At 39.8% G+C, this 18,056-nt stretch overlaps 2 protein-coding genes across 5 annotated transcripts in view; one reads left to right on the forward strand and one right to left on the reverse strand.

The window, feature by feature from the left end:
- Positions 1 to 17,239, reverse strand: part of NCKAP1L (NCK associated protein 1 like) — a 290,353-nt gene extending 273,114 nt beyond the window's left edge. The window contains exon 1 of the mRNA XM_056562778.1: positions 17,046 to 17,239. Coding sequence (XP_056418753.1) covers positions 17,046 to 17,147 — 102 coding nt within the window. The 5' untranslated portion in view covers positions 17,148 to 17,239. The remainder of the gene's footprint in view (positions 1 to 17,045) is intronic.
- The window catches only part of LOC130358872 (protein D7-like), an 80,616-nt gene continuing 70,774 nt past the window's right edge, over positions 8,215 to 18,056 (forward strand). For 2 of the 4 annotated variants that reach the window (XM_056562779.1, XM_056562782.1), the window contains exon 1: positions 8,215 to 8,369. The gene's annotated coding sequence lies outside the window, so the exon portion shown is untranslated. Of the gene's footprint in view, positions 8,370 to 9,655; positions 9,746 to 18,056 lie in introns of all 4 variants that reach the window. The other 2 variants (XM_056562780.1, XM_056562781.1) reach the window with 2 other exon arrangements.

Here is an 18,056-nt window from a genome sequence, read left to right on the forward strand (position 1 = left end):
GGTGACCGGCGCCAAAGGTCCACTTACAATCGGCGGCGTCAGCGGGAGGCAATCGGCAAGAGAGGATGGCGAAGTGGCTCCCTGGATCCTACAGAAGATGGTGAGTAGCCTAACAAACTCTGGAGGGCTACAGTTTGGAGACCACTATACAGTGGTCTCTAAACTGTAGCCCTCAAGATGTTGCAAAACTACAACTCTCAGCATGCCCAGACAGCTGTTTGCTGTGTGGGCATGCTGGGATTTGCATTTTTGGAACAGCTGGAGGGCTACAGTTTGAAGATCACTGTGCAGTGGTCTCTAAACTGTGGCCCTCTACATATTGCAAAACTACCACTCCTCGGAATCACTGGCGTAGAATACCCCTATGTCCACCCCTATGCAATCCCTAATTTAGTCCTTAAATTCACATGGCGCTCTCTTACTTCGGAGCCCTGTCATATTTCAAGGAAACAGTTTAGGGCCACATATGGCGTATTTCTGTACTCGGGAGAAATTGCACTACGAATTTTGGGGGGCTTTTTCTCCTTTTACCCCTTATGAAAAGGAAAAGTTGGGGGCTACACCAGCCTGTTAGCATAAAAAAAACAATAATTACACTAACATGCTGGTGTTGCCTCATACTTTTTATTTTCACAAGAGGTACAAGGAAAAGTACCCCATATGTGGGAGTAAAATGCTCTGCGGACACACAATATGGCTCAGAAAGGAGAGTGCACTATGTTCATTTGAGGCCTAAATTGGTGATTTGCACAGGGGTGGCTGATTTTACAGCTATTCTGACATAAACGCAAAAAAATGTATACCCACATGTGACCCCATTTTGGAAACTACACTCCTAACGGAATGTAACAAGGGTTACAGTGAGCCTTAACACCCCACAGGTGTTTGAAGAATTTTCATTAAAGTTGAATGGGAAAATGAAAAAAAATATATATTTTTCACTAAAATGCTGGTGTTACCCTAAATTTTTTATTTTCACAAGGGAAAACAGGAAAAAAAACTCCCAAAATTTGTAACCCCATTTCTTCTGAGTAACCCCATACCCTACATGTGGATGTATAGTGCTCTGCGGGCGCACTACAATGCTCAGAAGAGAAGGAGCACCATTGGGCTTTTGAAGAGAAAATTTGTCCGGAATTGAAGGCCACGTGTGTTTACAAAGCCCCCATAGTGCCAGAAAAATGGACCCCCCCCCCACATGTGACCCCATTTTAGAAACTACACCCCTCATGTAATGTAATAGGTGGTGAAGTGAGCATTTATGCCCCCACAGGAGTCTGACAGATTTTTGGAACAGTGGTCCGAGAAAATTTAAAATTTTATTTTTCATTTGCCCAGCCCACTGTTCCAAAGCTCTGTCAAACGCCAGTGGAGTGTAAATACTCACTGCACCCCGTATTAAATTCTGTGAGGGGTGTAGTTTCCAAAATGGGGTCACATGTGGTCCACTGTTCTGGCACCACAGGGGGCTTTGTAAATGCACATGGCCCCTGACTTCCATTCCAAACAAATTCTCTCTCCAAAAGCTCAATGGCGCTCCTTCTCTTCTGAGCATTGTAGTGCGCCAGCAGAGCACTTGACGTCCACACATGGGATATTTCCATACTAAGAAGAAATGGGGTTACAAATTTTGGGGGTCATTTTCTCCTCTTACTTCTTGTAAAAATGTAAAATTTGGGGGGGAAAACAAGCATTTTTGTGATTTTTTTTCCCATTTACATATCCAACTTTAACCCCTTAACGACGAAGGACTTAAATGTATGTCCTGGTGACGTGTACTTAACACACCAGGACATACATTTACGTCCTAAGCATAACCGCGGGCATTGGAGCGATGCCCGGATCATGCGTGGCAGGTCCCGGCTGTTGATCGCAGCCAGGGACACGCCGGTAATGGCGGACACCCGCGATCCCGCGGATGTCCGCCATTAACTTCTCAGATGCCGTGATAAATACAGATCACGGCATATGCAGCATTGCGGACACAAAAATGAATGATCGGATCACCCGCATCACTGCCGCGGCGATCCGATCATCCTGCACGGCAGCCAGGGGTCCCCTCACCTGCCTCCGCTGTCTTCCGGGAGTCTTCTGCTCTGATCTACCTTCCCGCAGACCAGAGCAGAAGATGACCGATAACCCTGATCAGTGCTATGTCCTATACATAGCACTGAACAGGATTAGCAATCGAGTGATTGCTATAAATAGTCCCCTATGGGGACTATTAAAGTGTAAAAATAAAAGTAAAAGTAAAAAAAATTTGAATAACCCCCTCCCCCATTAAAAACGTAAATTGTCCCATTTTCCCTATTTCACCCCCAAAAAGTGTTAAAAAAATATTTTATATACATATTTGGTATTGCCGCGTGCGTAAATTTCTAAAACTACTAAAATAAAATGTTAATGATACCGTACGGTGTGAACGGAATAAAAATAAATAATAAAAATACCGTACGGTGTGAACGGAATAAAAATACAGCGTGAACGTAATAAAAAAAAAGTCCAAAATAGCTGCTTTTTTATAACATTTTATTTCCCAAAAAATTAATAAAAAATGTATTAAAAGTTTTATATAAGCAAATATGGTATCAATAAAAAGTACTGATCACGGCGCAAAAAATTAGCCCTCATACCGCCACTTATACGGAAAAATTAAAAAGTTATAGGTCTTCAAAATAGGGGGATTTTAAACGCACTAATTTGGTTAAAAAGTTTATCATTTTAATTGTATTGACCTAAAGAATAAATAAAATATGTAATTTTTACCGTAAATTGTACGGCGGGAAAATGAAACCTTCCAAAATTAGCAAAATTGCGGTTTTCTTTTTAATTTCCCAACACAAATAGTATTTTTTTGGTTGCGCCATTACATTTTATGGTAAAGTGAGTGATGGCATTACAACGGAAAACTGGTCGCGCAAAAAACAAGCCCTCATACTAGTCTGTGGATGAAAATATAAAAGAGTTATGATTTTTTGAAGGCGATGAGGAAAAAACGAAAACATAAAAATAAAATTGTCTGCGTCCTTAAGGGGTTAAAGGGGTATTCCAGGAAAAAAAAACTTTTTATATATATATATATATATATATATATATATATATGTATATATATCAACTGGCTCCAGAAAGTTAAACAGCTTTGTAAATTACTTCTATTAAAAAATCTTAATCCTTTCAGTACTTATGAGCTTCTGAAGTTAAGGTTGTTCTTTTCTGTCTAAGTGCTCTCTGATGACACGTGTCTGGGGAAACGCCCAGTTTAGAAGATGTTTGCTATGGGGGTTTGCTTCTAAACTGGGCGTTTCCTGAGACACGTGTCATCAGAGAGCAATTAGACAGAAAAGAACAACCTTAACTTCAGAAGCTCATAAGTACTGAAAGGAATAAGATTTTTTAATAGAAGTAATTTACAAATCTGTTTAACTTTCTGAAGCCAGTTGATATATAAACAAAAGTTTTTTCCTGGATAACCCCTTTAACCAAAAGTCGTCAAACACCTGTGAGTTGTTAAGGCTCACTGTACCCCTTGTTACGTTCCTTGAGGGGTGTAGTTTCCAAAATAGTATGCCATGTTGTTGTTTTTTTTTTTGTTTTTTTTTGCTGTTCTGGCGCCATAGGGGCTTCCTAAATGTGACATGCCCCCCAAAAACCATTTCAGCAAAATCCACTCTCCAAAATCCCATTGTCGCTCCTTCCCTTCTGAGCCCTCTACTGCGCCCGCCGAACACTTAATATATACATATGAGGTATTTCCTTACTCATGATAAATTGGGTTACAAATTTTGGGCGGCTTTTTCTCCTATTAACCCTTGTAAAAATTTAAAAACTGGATCTACAAGAACATGCCCCCTCAAAAACCATTTCAGCAAAATTTGATTTCCAAAAGCAAAAAAAGCAAAGAGACTCCTGCTCTTCTGAGCATTGTAGTTCACCCGCAGAGCATTTTACATCCTAACATGGGGTATTAACATACTCAGAAGAGATGGGGTTACAAATTTTGGGGGGCATTTTCTCCCATTACCCTTTGTAAAAATGGTAAATTTGGGGAAAAAACTGCAGTTTAGTGAAAAAAAAAAACCTGACTTTAATGAAAAGTCGTCAAACACTTTTAGGGTGTTAAGGCTCTCTGGACCACTTGTTATGTGCCTTGAGGGGTGTAATTTCCAAAATAGTATGCCATGTGGGGAGTTCTCTGCTGTTTATTACCCTGGGTCTACAAGAAACATGCGAGTGTAAAAAATTAAGATTTTGAATTTTCTCTTTCACTTTGCTGCTATTCCTTGTGAAACACCTGAAAGGTTAACGCACTTACTGAATGTCATTTTGAATACTTTGAGGGGTGCAGTTTTTATATTGGGGTAATTTGTGGGGTATTTCTAATATTAAAGCCCTTCAAATCCTCTTCAAAACTGAACAGGTCCCTGAAAAATTCTGATTTTGAACATTTTGTGAAAAATTTGAAAATTGCTGCTGAACTTTGAAGCCCTCTGATGTCTTCCAAAAGTAATCAATATATAATTTATTTGGAATGTCCATTTTCCTTATAAGCAGAGAGCTTCAAAGTAAAAAAAAATGCAACATTTTCAAATTTTTCAAAAAAATGTTGAATTTTTGACCAAGAAATTATGCAAGTATCGACAAAAATTTACCACTAACATAAAGTAGAATATGTCATGAAAAAACTGTCTCGGAATCAGAATGAAAAGTAAAAGCATCCCAAAGTTATTAATGCTTAAAGTGACAGTGGTCAGATGTGCAAAAAAAATGGCCGGGTCCTTAAGGTGAAAATGGGCTGGGTCCTTAAGGGGTTAAAATTGGCTGGGTCCTTAAGGGGTTAAAAAACAAGTTGAAATATATTACACACCTCCCCAACTACAATCATTAGTAAATAGCACATATTCTGCAAACTAAGCATATAAAGGGCTATTTATTTTTAGTGTTGCTCGCGAATATTTGCAATTCGAATTTTATTCGCGAATATTGCATATTTGCGAATTTGCGAATATTCACGAATATAGCACTATATTACAATTACGAATATTCGTTTTTTTTTTTTTTCTTCACAGTACACATCACAGTGATCACCCCTCTCTGCTTCCAGCTTGTGTGGTGTAAAGAAGGCTCTAACACTACTGTGTGAGACTGTCATACGAATTTTCGCATATGCGAAAACGTGCATATGCTAACTTTTGCATATGTGAATTTCCGATTATGCTAATTTTCTCATATGTACATTTTAGCATATGCAAATTTTCACATATGCGGAAATTAACGCGAATATTACAAATATGCAAATTTAGCGAATATATGATGAATATTCGTCCATATATTGGCGAAATATCGAAAATTCGAATATGGCCTATGCAGCTCAACACTATTTATTTTAGCAATTTAATGGAGAGGACAACTTTGTGACTTTATAGCAGGGAAGTAAAAAGCAAAATCATCGGTAGTTGCAGTATCTTTTTGCTTTTTAATTTTGCTTTTTGCATCACTGGACTAATACGGCTACTCCTAACTAATCTAGCAGGGAAGTAGAAAGACAAAAATCAGATTCAAAAATTGCATTGTGTGATCTTTTTCTGTAGTACTGTAGTTTACAGCGGGTTCGAAAACAGTAGATGTTGAATAGACAAAGGACCAAATATGCTAACGACCAGTGTTTAACATGCCAGTTTTTAGTTAATCTGTGGGGAAGTACTCTAATCCTGATTTATTAAGATGCACAGCCTTAGTTGTCTGGTGTAGGTTGTAGGTTTGGTGGGAGCTGGAGGCCATGCCTCCTTTATGGTAAGCCCTATCTACTTTGTAAAAAGTAACGCAGCTGGCCTAAAAAGACAAAAAGTCACAAAAAAATATTTCCGCCTTTTTACGCCAACACACAGGTGTAATTGATTCATATAACCCCCTTAATTCATACCCTGAAAAAGTTGAGACAGATGGTTAACTCCTATTGACCTCCAGTATGCCTCTCCTTCAAGACCCTGAAGTTTTGACAGGTGGGGGTTGTAAATGCAGTAAAGCCCTCATAGTGCATCAACGATTTAAACTGCTGCCAGACCTTTTAACCAAAGTTAGTGTAGGAGGTGTGTCAGGGGGCCTTGTCTAGCCTACAAGTTCCAAAATATAAATATAGAGCATCCCCCCCACCCTATGTAAGACCAATTTGCCTACTGGACCCAGAGTAGCTAAACCCCTTGCTGAATCTGTGCCGCCAAATAAGATAGACAAGGGAATAGCCAAACACCCCCCGAACTAATCATAAGGGATGATCTTAATACAGTGTACATAAGATAGAGTGGTCCCTTAACTTACAAAGCCTCAACATACAATATTTTCAACATACAAGAGTCTTTTTGGACCATTGTAACTAGAACCCAAACATAACATACAATGCTACAGACAGTCCAGATCTGCAAATCGTGTCAATGGCTTAAAAATCTGACCAATCAGAATAGGCATTTCACTGGTAAAACATCTATATTACTGAAATGCATGCACTGACTGGCTGTCTGGTAGCACCCCCTACAGTACAGGGTGGTACTACATGTTCTGTACTACTCTTTACCTGTGCCAGGGTTAGCTGCTCATTTGGACACCTGATGGGGTTGGCACAATTTTACTTTTTTGGGACATTGTGCGTACTTTACAGGACCCTGAAGAAGCTCCCGTCCTCTACATGGACAGTAGACAGTGATTTACTGTACAATTTCCAGCAGCTCCTCCTTACTTTTATATTTAAGGAATTGTTTTATCTGTGTTAGTTATCTGTTTTTTTTCTTTAATCCTCATTTTTACCTATTTTTTTATGAAATTTTGTGGTGTTTCAGAAACAATTATCAGGTTTCCATAGAGTTATGGTCTCCACATACCATTGTTTTAACATACAATGGTCATCCTGAAACCAATTAATATTAGAACTTGAGGAACCACTGTAAAAGGGAATACTTTACTTGCATTAATGTAATTTTCCCTTTTTTCTACAATGACTCTCTCACCTGGATTGCATTGTGGTGCCATTTGCTATTGTCTGAGTAATAAACATCTCTAGATGACTTTTTATACAGGCACAAAGCTCCTCAGTAATTTTACGCAAGGGGTTCAACATGTCATGTCTATGATTTCACAATTACATGCAGCCCAGTATCCAGGTGGATATATTATTAACACATTTTATTTTTAAAATGACATGCCAAAAATTTTAATTGGTCATTGTCTGGGTGCTGAGACCCCAATGAGCAGGTAGAAGCACAAGGCTGAGTGCTTCTCTCCCTGGCTGCAGGAGACAGATTCTATAGCAAGTCTATGGAGCTGGTCTCCTGCAGCAAGCCAAGTACTTCTCCTAATTCGTTCTAGCGGTCAATGTGGGGTCTGAACACGCAGACCCCCCAACCATTTAAGATTTTTGACATGCCTCTATGAAATGTCAAACGTTTTTCAAATGACACTTTAATGTTACATGAAGATTATTACTCAATGCCCACTTGATAAATGAAAAAAAATTATGGTCTTTACATAGATACTTGACTGGAGGGACTTAAGATAAGTTCCCCCTATAACCCCCTTACCATAACTCCCACATCCCCTTATTCCCACAAACAACAAAGACACATGTTATAGTGGAGAATGGGCAGCTCGGACCATTTTTTTTTTAACACAACACTGTAATACATGTTTAAATAACATTATTAATACTATAAACAGATTTACATGGACATATATCACATGACAAGAAGGGTCCCTGGAGGACTAAACCAGGCCTCAAACCACTACCAGGAAGCCCATTTCAGCTGTAGCCTAATAAACAGCTGGCCACACCGCTCCTTCATTACCTCACCATACTCCGATTACCCTGAAAAATTACTACCTCCGAGGAACCTTTCACCTGCCAAAAAACCGCAACATCGCCCCCCTCACCACTTACAAAACACAAAGGTGGGTGGGTGGTACCTTCACCTAACACTTCTCCTGCAAGAATGGTGTCCTCCCATATGGCTCTTAAATACTCCGCCTGGACTCCTCCCCTTAAACTTCTGACCCCTTTACTCCAACCCCCCCCCCCCCCCCCACACACACACACACATGATTCCTCGCAGGTCCTAACCCCCTAGAACACAGTAAGGGGTCCCACTAAATCCCCCGTCAAGCCGCCATTCCACTACCGGGTACCCATCTGCTCCATTTGCTCTCAAAAGCATCAATGTTATCTGTCACATATCTGAGTGATAAGTGTAAACACCCAGGGGCTTCAACTGTCATTAAACTGTCAAGTAGTGGCATATAAGAAGTGCCCACGTGCATCTATGGCACAGCCATGTTACTCTGCATTCATTGCTTATCTGTCTGACATTTTGAGGACTTAGTGACAGGTATGCAGAACAATTTCAATATTCTGGATTTACCAAATGCTCCACATAAAAACTGTACATAATAGTACTAGTAATAGAAGCCATATCCCATTAATGGAAATTTTCTTATGGGCTCTAATCATTATGAATGAAGATTCAATTAACAAGATGTAGTATTGTCTATAGATTTAACTTCCGGCACCCCCTGAAGATGTATTTTTGCTCAAAAAGTGTAGTTTTGCCTTTTTTGTGTAGCTGCCTAAACCATAGTTGTGTGTGTGTGTATGTGTGTGTGTGTGTATATAAATATATATAATATATATACATACATATACATACTGACGTACAGTATACATTAGGATAGGGGATATGTTTTTGTATCCCGGAGTACTTCTTTAGGGTATGCTCACACATACAGGATCCTGAGCAGATTTGATGCACATGATTTGTAACTGCAGATTAGAAGCTGTGCTCAGTCATTTAGTTTACATTGAAATCTGCAGCAGAAAATCCTGTGCATCAAATCCTGCGCATCAAATCTGCGTACATATGAACGTACCCTTAATAGGACTTGTAGTATTGTATACACACAGTGGTCAATTGTATAAGTGGTACACCATATTATACATAGTGTAGTAATATATTTAGGTACTTTACGCAGCATTTATAGCATAGCATTATGTATAAGCATTTGTGATACCAAGAACATTGGTTACATAAGTAAGTGCTATTACCGTTGGTGGAGCAGTTCCAGTGTAGTACACTACTATAGTAGTATTTATGAAAATAAACATTATAGTAATATAATAACTAGCGCATAATAGATGGGGAAACTCTGTTACAGACTTGAACTTGAACCCAGGGCAGAAGCTTTAAAGGGGTTTTTGAAACATTTTAATTGATAGCCTTAGAATAGGCCATTCATATATGTTCAGTGCAGACTCAAAACACCAGCACCCCTGCTGATCAGCTGTTTGGTGGAAATATAACCGGAAGCAGAAAGACGAAAGTGCCATACATTGTGTGGCTGTGCTGGATTACCGCTGCTCAGCTCCTATTGAAGTGAATGGGAGCTGAGCTGCAGTAATCCAGCTTGGCAACCACACAATGTATAGAGATATCTGCTTCTGTCTTTGTTCTCTGTGTATACAACACAACTCTGGCAAACAGGAAAGCAGTGGGGATGTCTAGTGTCGGCCCCCAACAGATTAGATATTAATAGACATCAATAGAAAAAAGTGCAAGAAAAACCCATTAAGTTACACCTATTAATAAACTCATATCTCTTTCCTTGAGTTTCCATTCAGGCCTACAATACTGAATCATCATTTTTGTGGTACAATTGCGTTGTGTTGAAACCAGAGAAGTACATAAGAACAGTATCTGCTCTAAACAGGGTGTGTAACTTCCTTCTAAATAAGTTTAGTTCTCAAATGACAGGAAGTGAGATTTTCTATCACTGTCACACATGAATTATTGCAACAAACACAGCAGGGTGGTACAATGGGGCTTTCTGTTGGGGAATGCAGAAATGTATGTATCAAAGAACATTTATAGCAGATCAAATTAACATACAAAATGCTCTCACAGTGCTTTACTGCCCAATACCTCTTCCCTCTTCTCTGTTTACTACCATACCTATGCTCTCTGCTGTGACAATAATCTAAGTCTAACATCCTCCATGATTAACCCCTTGGGGACGGAGTCCATTATGACCTTAAGGACGGGAGCATTTTTTGCAAATCTGACCACTGTCACTTTAAGCATTAATAACTCTGGGATGCTTTTACTTATAAATTTGATTCCGAGATTGTTTTTTCATGACATATTCTACTTTATGTTAGTGGTAAATTTTTGTCGATACTTGCAACCTTTCTTAGAAAATTTAGCATTTTTCTAACTTTGAAGCTCTCTGCTTATAAGGAATATGGATATTCCAAATAAATTATATATTGATTCACATATACAATATGTCTACTTTATGTTTGCATCATAAAATTGATGAGTTTTTACTTTTGGAAAACATCAGAGGGCTTCAAAGTTCAGCAGCAATTTTCGAATTTTTGGCAAAATTTTCAAAATCGGAATTTTTCAGGGACCAGTTCAGGTTTGAAGTGGATTTGAAGGGTCTTCTGGTTAGAAATACCCCATAAATGACCCCATTATAAAAACTGTGTGTGTTAACCCTTTAGGTGTTTAACAGGAATAGCAGCAAAGTGAAGGAGAAAATTCAAAATCTTCATTTTTTACACTCGCATGTTCTTGTAGACCCAGTTTTTGAATTTTTACAAGGGGTAAAAGGAAAAAAATCCTCTCAAAATTTGTAACCCAATTTCTCTTGAGTAAGAAAACACCTCATATGTGTATGTCAAGTGTTCGGCGGGTGCACTAGAGGGCTCAGAAGCGAAGGAGCAACAATGGGATTTTGGAGAGTGAGTTTTTCTGAAATGGTTTTTGGGGGGCATGTCCCATTTAGGAAGCCCCTATGGGGCCAGGACAGCAAAACCCCCCACATCGCACACTATTATGGAAACGACACCCCTCAAGGAACGTAACAAGGGGTATGGTGAGCCTTAACACCCCACAGGTGTTTGACAACTTTTTGTTAAAGTCGGATGTGTAAATGAAAAAAAAAATTTCCACTAAAATGCTGCTTTTTCCCCAAATTTTACTTTTTTTTACAAAGGGTAATAGGAGAAAATGCCCCCCAAAATTTGTAACCCCATTTCTTCTGAGTATGGAAATACCCCATGTTTGGACGTCAAGGGCTCTGCGAGCAAACTACAATGCTCAGAAGAGAAGGAGCGCCATTGAGCTTTTAGAGAGATAATTTGTTTGGAATGGAAGTTGGGGGCCATGTGCATTTACAAAGCCCCCCGTGGTGCCAGAACAGTGGACCCCCCACATGTGACCCCATTTTGGAAACTACACCCCTCACAGAATGTAATTAGGGGTACAGTGAGAATTTACACCCTACTGGCGTTTGACAGATCTTTGGAACAGTGGGATGTGCAAACAAAAAAATTAAATTTTTCATTTTCACGTACCACTGTTCCAAAAATCTGTCAGACACTTGTGGGGCATAAATGCTCACTGTACCCTTTATTACATTGCGTGAGGGGTGTAGTTTCCAAAATGGGATCACATGTGGGTATTAATTTTTTTGGGTTTATGTCAGAACTGCTGTAAAATCAGCCACCCCTGTGCAAATCACCAATTTAGGCCTCAAATGTACATGGTGCGCTCTCACTCCTGAGCCTTGTTGTGCGCCCACAGAACATTTTACGGCCACATGTGGGATATTTCCGTACTCAGGAGAAATTGCGTTACACATTTTGGGGGGTCTTTTTTTCCTTTTACCTCTTGTGAAAATAAAAAGTAAAGGGCAACACCAGCATGTTAGTGTAAAAAACATTTTTTTTTACACTAACAGGCTGGTGTAGACCCCAACTTTTCCTTTTCATAAGGGGTAAAAGGAGAACAAGCCCCCCAAAATTTGTAGTGCAATTTCTCCCGAGGACGGCGATACCCCATATGTGTCCCTAAACTGTTTCCTTGAAATACGACAGGGCTCCAAACCTCCAGCTGTTTCAAAACTACAACTCCCAGCAGCATGTACTGACAGACCGTGCATGCTGGGAGTTGTAGTTTTGCAACAGCTGTAGGCACACTGGTTGGAAAACCTTCAGTTAGGTTCTGTTACCTTACTCAGTATTTTCCAACCAGTGTGCCTCCAGCTGTGGCAAAACTACAACTCCCAGCATGCACGGTCTGTCAGTGCATGCTGGGAGTTGTAGTTTTGCAACAGCTGGAGGCACACTGGTGGGAAAACCTTCAGTTAGGTTCTGTTACCTAACTCAGTATTTTCCAACCAGTGTGCCTCCAGCTGTTGCAAAACTACAACTCCCAGCATGCACGGTCTGTCAGTACATGCTGGGAGTTGTAGTTTTGCAACTGCTGGAGGCACACTGGTTGGAAAACCTTCAGTTAGGTTCTGTTACCTAACTCAGTATTTTCCAACCAGTGTGCCTCCAGCTGTTGCAAAACTACAATTTCCAGCATGTACTGATCACACAAGGGCATGCTGGGAGATGTAGTTATGCAACAGCTGGAGGTACGCAACTACAACTCCCAGCATGCCGAGACAGCTGTTTTCTTTGTGAGCATGTTGGAATTTGTAGTTTTGCAACAGCTGGAGTGCTACAATTTAGAGACCACTGAACAGTGATCTCCAAACTGTGGACCTCCAGATGTTGCAAAACTACAACTCCCAGCATGCCACAGAAAACAGCTGTGTGGGCATGCTAGGAGTTGTAGTTTTGCAAGATCTAGAGGGCAGTATAGAGATCACTGTGCAGTGGTCTCTAAACTGTAGACCTCCAGCTGTTGCAATACTACAAATTCCAGCATGCCCACACAGCAAACAGCTGTCTGGGCATGCTGGGAGTTGTAGTTTTGCAACATCTGGAGGGCTACAGTCTAGAGACCACTATAGTGGTCTCAGACTGTAGCCCTCTAGATGTTGCTAGACAACTACTCACCGGCTTCCGTCGCATCCAGGGAGCCGTCCTCTTCTGCCGCATGCCGCCACAGATCTCCGTCGCCGCCCGCCGATCGCCGTTGCTCCGCAGCCTCCGGAGGGGTAAGTGGACTCCGGCGCCGCTCCTCTTCGTTTTCCACGTTCTGCCCCGCCTATTGGGGGAGGGCAGGACGGGGAAAACGAAAGTAAACCCCCCCGCCCCAGATCTGCTATTGGTGGTCGCGTCTAGACCACCAATAGCAGAGATAGGAGGGGTGGCACCCGTGCCACCTCACTCCTATCGCTTTAGGGGGATTCTGGGTGTCTTAGACACTCGCGATCCCCCTTCAATTCCGGGTCACCGGGTCACCATAGACCCGTAATGACCCGAAATCGGCGCAAATCGCAAGTGTGAATTCACTTGCGATTTGCGCCGATCGCCGACATGGGGGGGTCTAATGACCCCCCTGGGCATTTGCACGGGGTGCCTGCTGATACGCCCTTCGTCCCCAACAGGTTAAAACCTACCACTCTCACCTCCAAGACTTCTCCCAAATGGCACTAATGCCCTGGAATATGCTTTCCCGGGAAACCAGGCTAATTCCTAGTATCTACAATTGCCCTAAAAACGTATCTTTTTTTAGACAAGACGACCACATTCTATAATCTAACTGTTAAGCATTTATTCTCCCTAATCTAGCTTCCTTCTATTTGTTCCCCGCTACATTATTTCCCAGAACCTTATTCCCTTCATCCAGCAATAACCCAACATGGCATAAATGCACGGAAAGTGAATCTGTCACCAGCGTCACCCACACTAAACTGCTGGCGACGCTTTTTAGACTCGTCTTAATCTTTTTTATTTTCTGTACCTCATTCCAGATATGGATGGATGAAAATGTATATAGGTAAGTTAGTTGTTTCATACAATGAAGGCATCCCTAAGCCCCAATGTGCACTGTCCAGTCACCGCCCTGCTTCCTTGGTAATGCCCTCATTATTAGTATGCCTCCTTCCCCTAAGCATGATGGCTGTACATACTGGGAGCTCTCACTGACTACCTGCCCAGAGCGCCACCTCGCATGCATGCAAGAAAGAGTTACCAGCACCTATGGCCTCTGTGTTTAGGGTTTTTTCCATACCTCTGGAACAGGGGTACAGAAAATAAAAAAGTGAAGATGAGTGAAATCACCTGCACCATTATCCTGCACCAGCAATTTAGTGCGAGTGATGCTGGTGATGCTTTCTACTAATATGTAAGCATACACAGATACTGGCTATTAACTGGCTCATTCATATTTATGTATTCTACTCTGTTTTTATAAAAGATGGCTAGACCATTGGACAAAACAAGCACTTTTTACCTCTTGTTTGACCTCTTATATACAGTATTGTAAGCAGGGCCCTTACTACTATTACACTCTTCTACTCCTTTTGGTGCCCAGTATACCTCTGCTGTGTAAAAGGATTTCAGGAGAGGGCAAGCACAGACTGTGTCTGGTCACTAGTGCTGGTGTTTTACGGAAGAAGATCCTTCCAGCTTATATGCAGAAATCAAAAGGGGTTTCTACCTTGGAGCAGTGAATTGACACTAAAAAGTGATGTGGCCTAGCTGAATTAGTATGAATACATAATTGTTAGACTAGAAGAGTGGGCATGAGTTAAAGGGTCAGCAACTTTATAAATTGTGTTTGCAAAGTTTGTGTTAAACAAATCTGTTGCAACCATTTAAAGGGGAACTCCAGTGGGGAAAAAATGTTCAACTGGTGCCAGAAAGTTATACAAATTTGTAAATTACTTCTAACCCTTCCAGTACTTATCAGCTGCTGTATGCTACTGATAAACTACAGAAAAATGTGTGTAGTTCTTTTCTGTCTGAAAACAGTGCTCTCTACTGACACCTCAGTCTATGTCAGGAACTGCTTGCCCAGAGAAGGAATGGCTTTCTCTGGGGATTTGCTTCTACTCTACACAGTTCCTGACATGGACAGAGGTGTCAGCAGAGAGCACTGTTTTCAGACTGGAAAGAACGACACAATTGTCTCTGTAGTATACAGACGCTGATAAGTACTGGAAGGATTAAGATTTTTAAATAGAAGGAATTTACAAATATGTTTAACTTTCTGGCACCAGTTGATTTGAAAAATTGTTTTCCACTGGAGTTAAGTTCTGTGTCCTGTAAGTTGCAAATAAAAGCCTTGAGTTTTTCAAGGTATGTCTTTTTGCTGATGACACAAAGATTTGTAACAGGGTTGAAATTTCTGAAGGGATACACCAAATGAAAAAGGATTTAGATTAAATGAGATAAATTATAATTTAATGTCCTGATCTCAGTATCTGAGGAAAGTGATTTAGAGCAGCAGGAAATGCTAGCAGAATGCTTGGATGTATAGGGAGAGGTATTAGCAGTAGAGGAAAGTGCTCATGCTGCTGTACGGAGCACTGGTGAGACCTCACTTGGAGTCATGTAGGCAGTAGTGAAGACTGTATCTCCAGAAGAATATAGATACTTTGGAGAGAGAACAGCTACTAAACTTGTGATATGATAGAAACTTTTAAATTCATAAAGGAAATCAACATAGTAAAGGAAGAGAGGATATTTAAAAGAAGGAAACCTACCACTAGAGGACATAGTTTTACATAACAGGGGCAATGGCTTATGTAGTAATATCAGGAAGAATTACTTTACTGAGAGAATAGTGGATGCATGGACTAGCCTTCCTATAGAAGCGGTAGCTGTAAATACAGTGAAGGGTATTTATGACGCAGGATGTAAATGTAGGTCCTGGTGAGGTGGTACTTAAAGCACCAGGATGTACATTTACATCCTATACATAACCGCGAGCATCGAAGCGATGCTCGGGTCATGCGCGGCAGGTCCCTGCAGCTGATAGCAGCCAGGGACCCGCTGTCAATGGCGGACATCCACATCCACGAATGATTTCTATAAATAGTCCCCTATGGGGACTATTAAAGTGTAAAAAAAAAAAGTTAAAAAGTTAAAAAAAATAAAAAAATCCCCTCCCCCAATAAAAACGTAAATTGTCCCATTTTCCCCATTTCACCCCCAAAAAGTGTAAAATGTAATAAACATTTGGTATCACCGCGTGCGTAAATATCTGAACTATTAAAATATAATGTTAATGATACCGTACGGTGAACGGTGAGAACGTAAGAAAAAAGTCCAAAATTGCTGCTTTTTAATAACATTATATAAAAAAAAATTTATAAAAAATTTATTAACAGTATTATATATATGCAAATATGATATCAATAAAAAGTACAGATCACAGCGCAAAAAAAATGAGCCCTCCTACTGTCACTTATACGGAAAAATGAAAAAGTTATAGGTCTTCAGATTTTAAAAGTACTAATTTGGTTAAAAAGTTTGCAATTTATTTTAAGCGCAATAGTAATAGAAAAGTATGCAATCATGATATCATTTTAATCGTATTGACTCAAAAAATAAAGAACACATGTAATTTTTACCGTCAATTGTACGACGCGAAAACGAAACCTTTTCTTTTTAATTTTCCCACACAAATAGTATTTTTTGGGTTGCGCCATACATTTTATGGTAAAGTGAGTGACGGCAATACAACGGACAATTGGTTTTGCAAAAAACAAGCCTTCATACTAACCTGTGGATGAAAATATAAAAGAGTTATGATTTTTTGAAGGTGAGGAGGAAAAAACGAAAATGTAAAAATAAAATTGTCCGAGTCCTTAAGGCCAAAATGGGCTGAGTCATTAAGGGGTTACACATGCATGGGATGGGTATGAGGCTATTTATTAGTATTTAGTACTATATTTTATCATAGTTATTAATCACATGTACAGTACTAGGAGTGTTTCTGCTTATAATGTGTAAACTTGACTACATTGAACTTTAGTGGGTAGCAAAGGTCTGAAGTTAAAGGAATAATTACAGATAGACAAATTGCAGATTCAAGGTTTGGCTGTCTTTTTTCTGTGTTCTAGATTAGGATACTTTCATAGGGTAAAACATTAGCTATTATGAACTGTTTTAATATATAAATTTCGTGTTTCTTAATGGCCCACTAAACCTCAAATAATTTCAAGAAGCCACCAAAACAGCAAAGATTATGTTCGGTATTTTCCAGAAAAATGTAAAACAAACTTTTGCAGCCATGGTAAATTAGATGGTAAATTCTTACCTTTTTGATGTTATAGATACGGATCAATACTCCCTTGCCTCTGTCATTTAGTATCATGAGCTTTTCAGCCAGTTTGTGTTGGTACGTTGATCCCAAAGCCATCTTATGCTGCCTATACGTTCAGTGTCTGTATACGTATGTAAAGTACTCAGTAAAAATCTATGAGAGTGCTAACAGCTAGCAGACATTTGTGAGGCAACTTCTCCTTCCTTTATGAAATTTTGCACTTGTGAGTTAGGCACACCCACAGATATTTAGGCTTCAACGCACAAAATATAAAGCTGATATAGTGCTTCTTCACATACCACACTTCCTCTTTGTCTGGTTGAATGCACTGCATCTTCTGTAAAACTTTTAAAGCTTCCTGATCCACAGATGTGTGCTTTGAGACACAAAAATAGTATTTTTTTTCTAATTATCATAGATTTGTTTATAAATCTAAATGAATGAATACAGATGTCAGACTTTTTGTTTAGACAACAAAAAACTCTATACACATGTTTTTAGTATTTAGTAGGGTATCCGCAGTATATGCAACATGTCTGCACAAACATTTTTTAGAAGTTGCATCTGCAAAATGTATCAAAGTCTGTGCGCCGTTTGATAAATTTGGCAACTTTTGTGCTCTAAAACAGTTAAGAATTCACACCACACTTTGTAAATGCCCCCCACTGTCCAGTGATATATAGAGATCGCTGGATAGTGTTCCCAAAGTGTTAAGGAGGCATGCAGAGCATCCATCCTCAACCCTTTACTTACTGGGCAGGAGTTACAGTGGGGATCAAAAGTTTGGGCATCCCAGGTAAAAATTGTATTAATGTGCATAAAGAAGCCAAGGAAAGATGGAAAAATGTCCAAAAGGCATCAAATTACAGATTAGACATTCTTATAATATGTCAACAAAAGTTAGATTTTATTTCCATAATTTACACTTTCAAAATAACAGATAACATAAAAATGGCATCTGCAAACGTTTGGGTACCCTGCAGAATTTATAGCATGTACTGCCCC

Source organism: Hyla sarda, chromosome 2 (assembly GCF_029499605.1).
Source record: "Hyla sarda isolate aHylSar1 chromosome 2, aHylSar1.hap1, whole genome shotgun sequence".
Lineage (NCBI taxonomy): Eukaryota > Metazoa > Chordata > Amphibia > Anura > Hylidae > Hyla > Hyla sarda.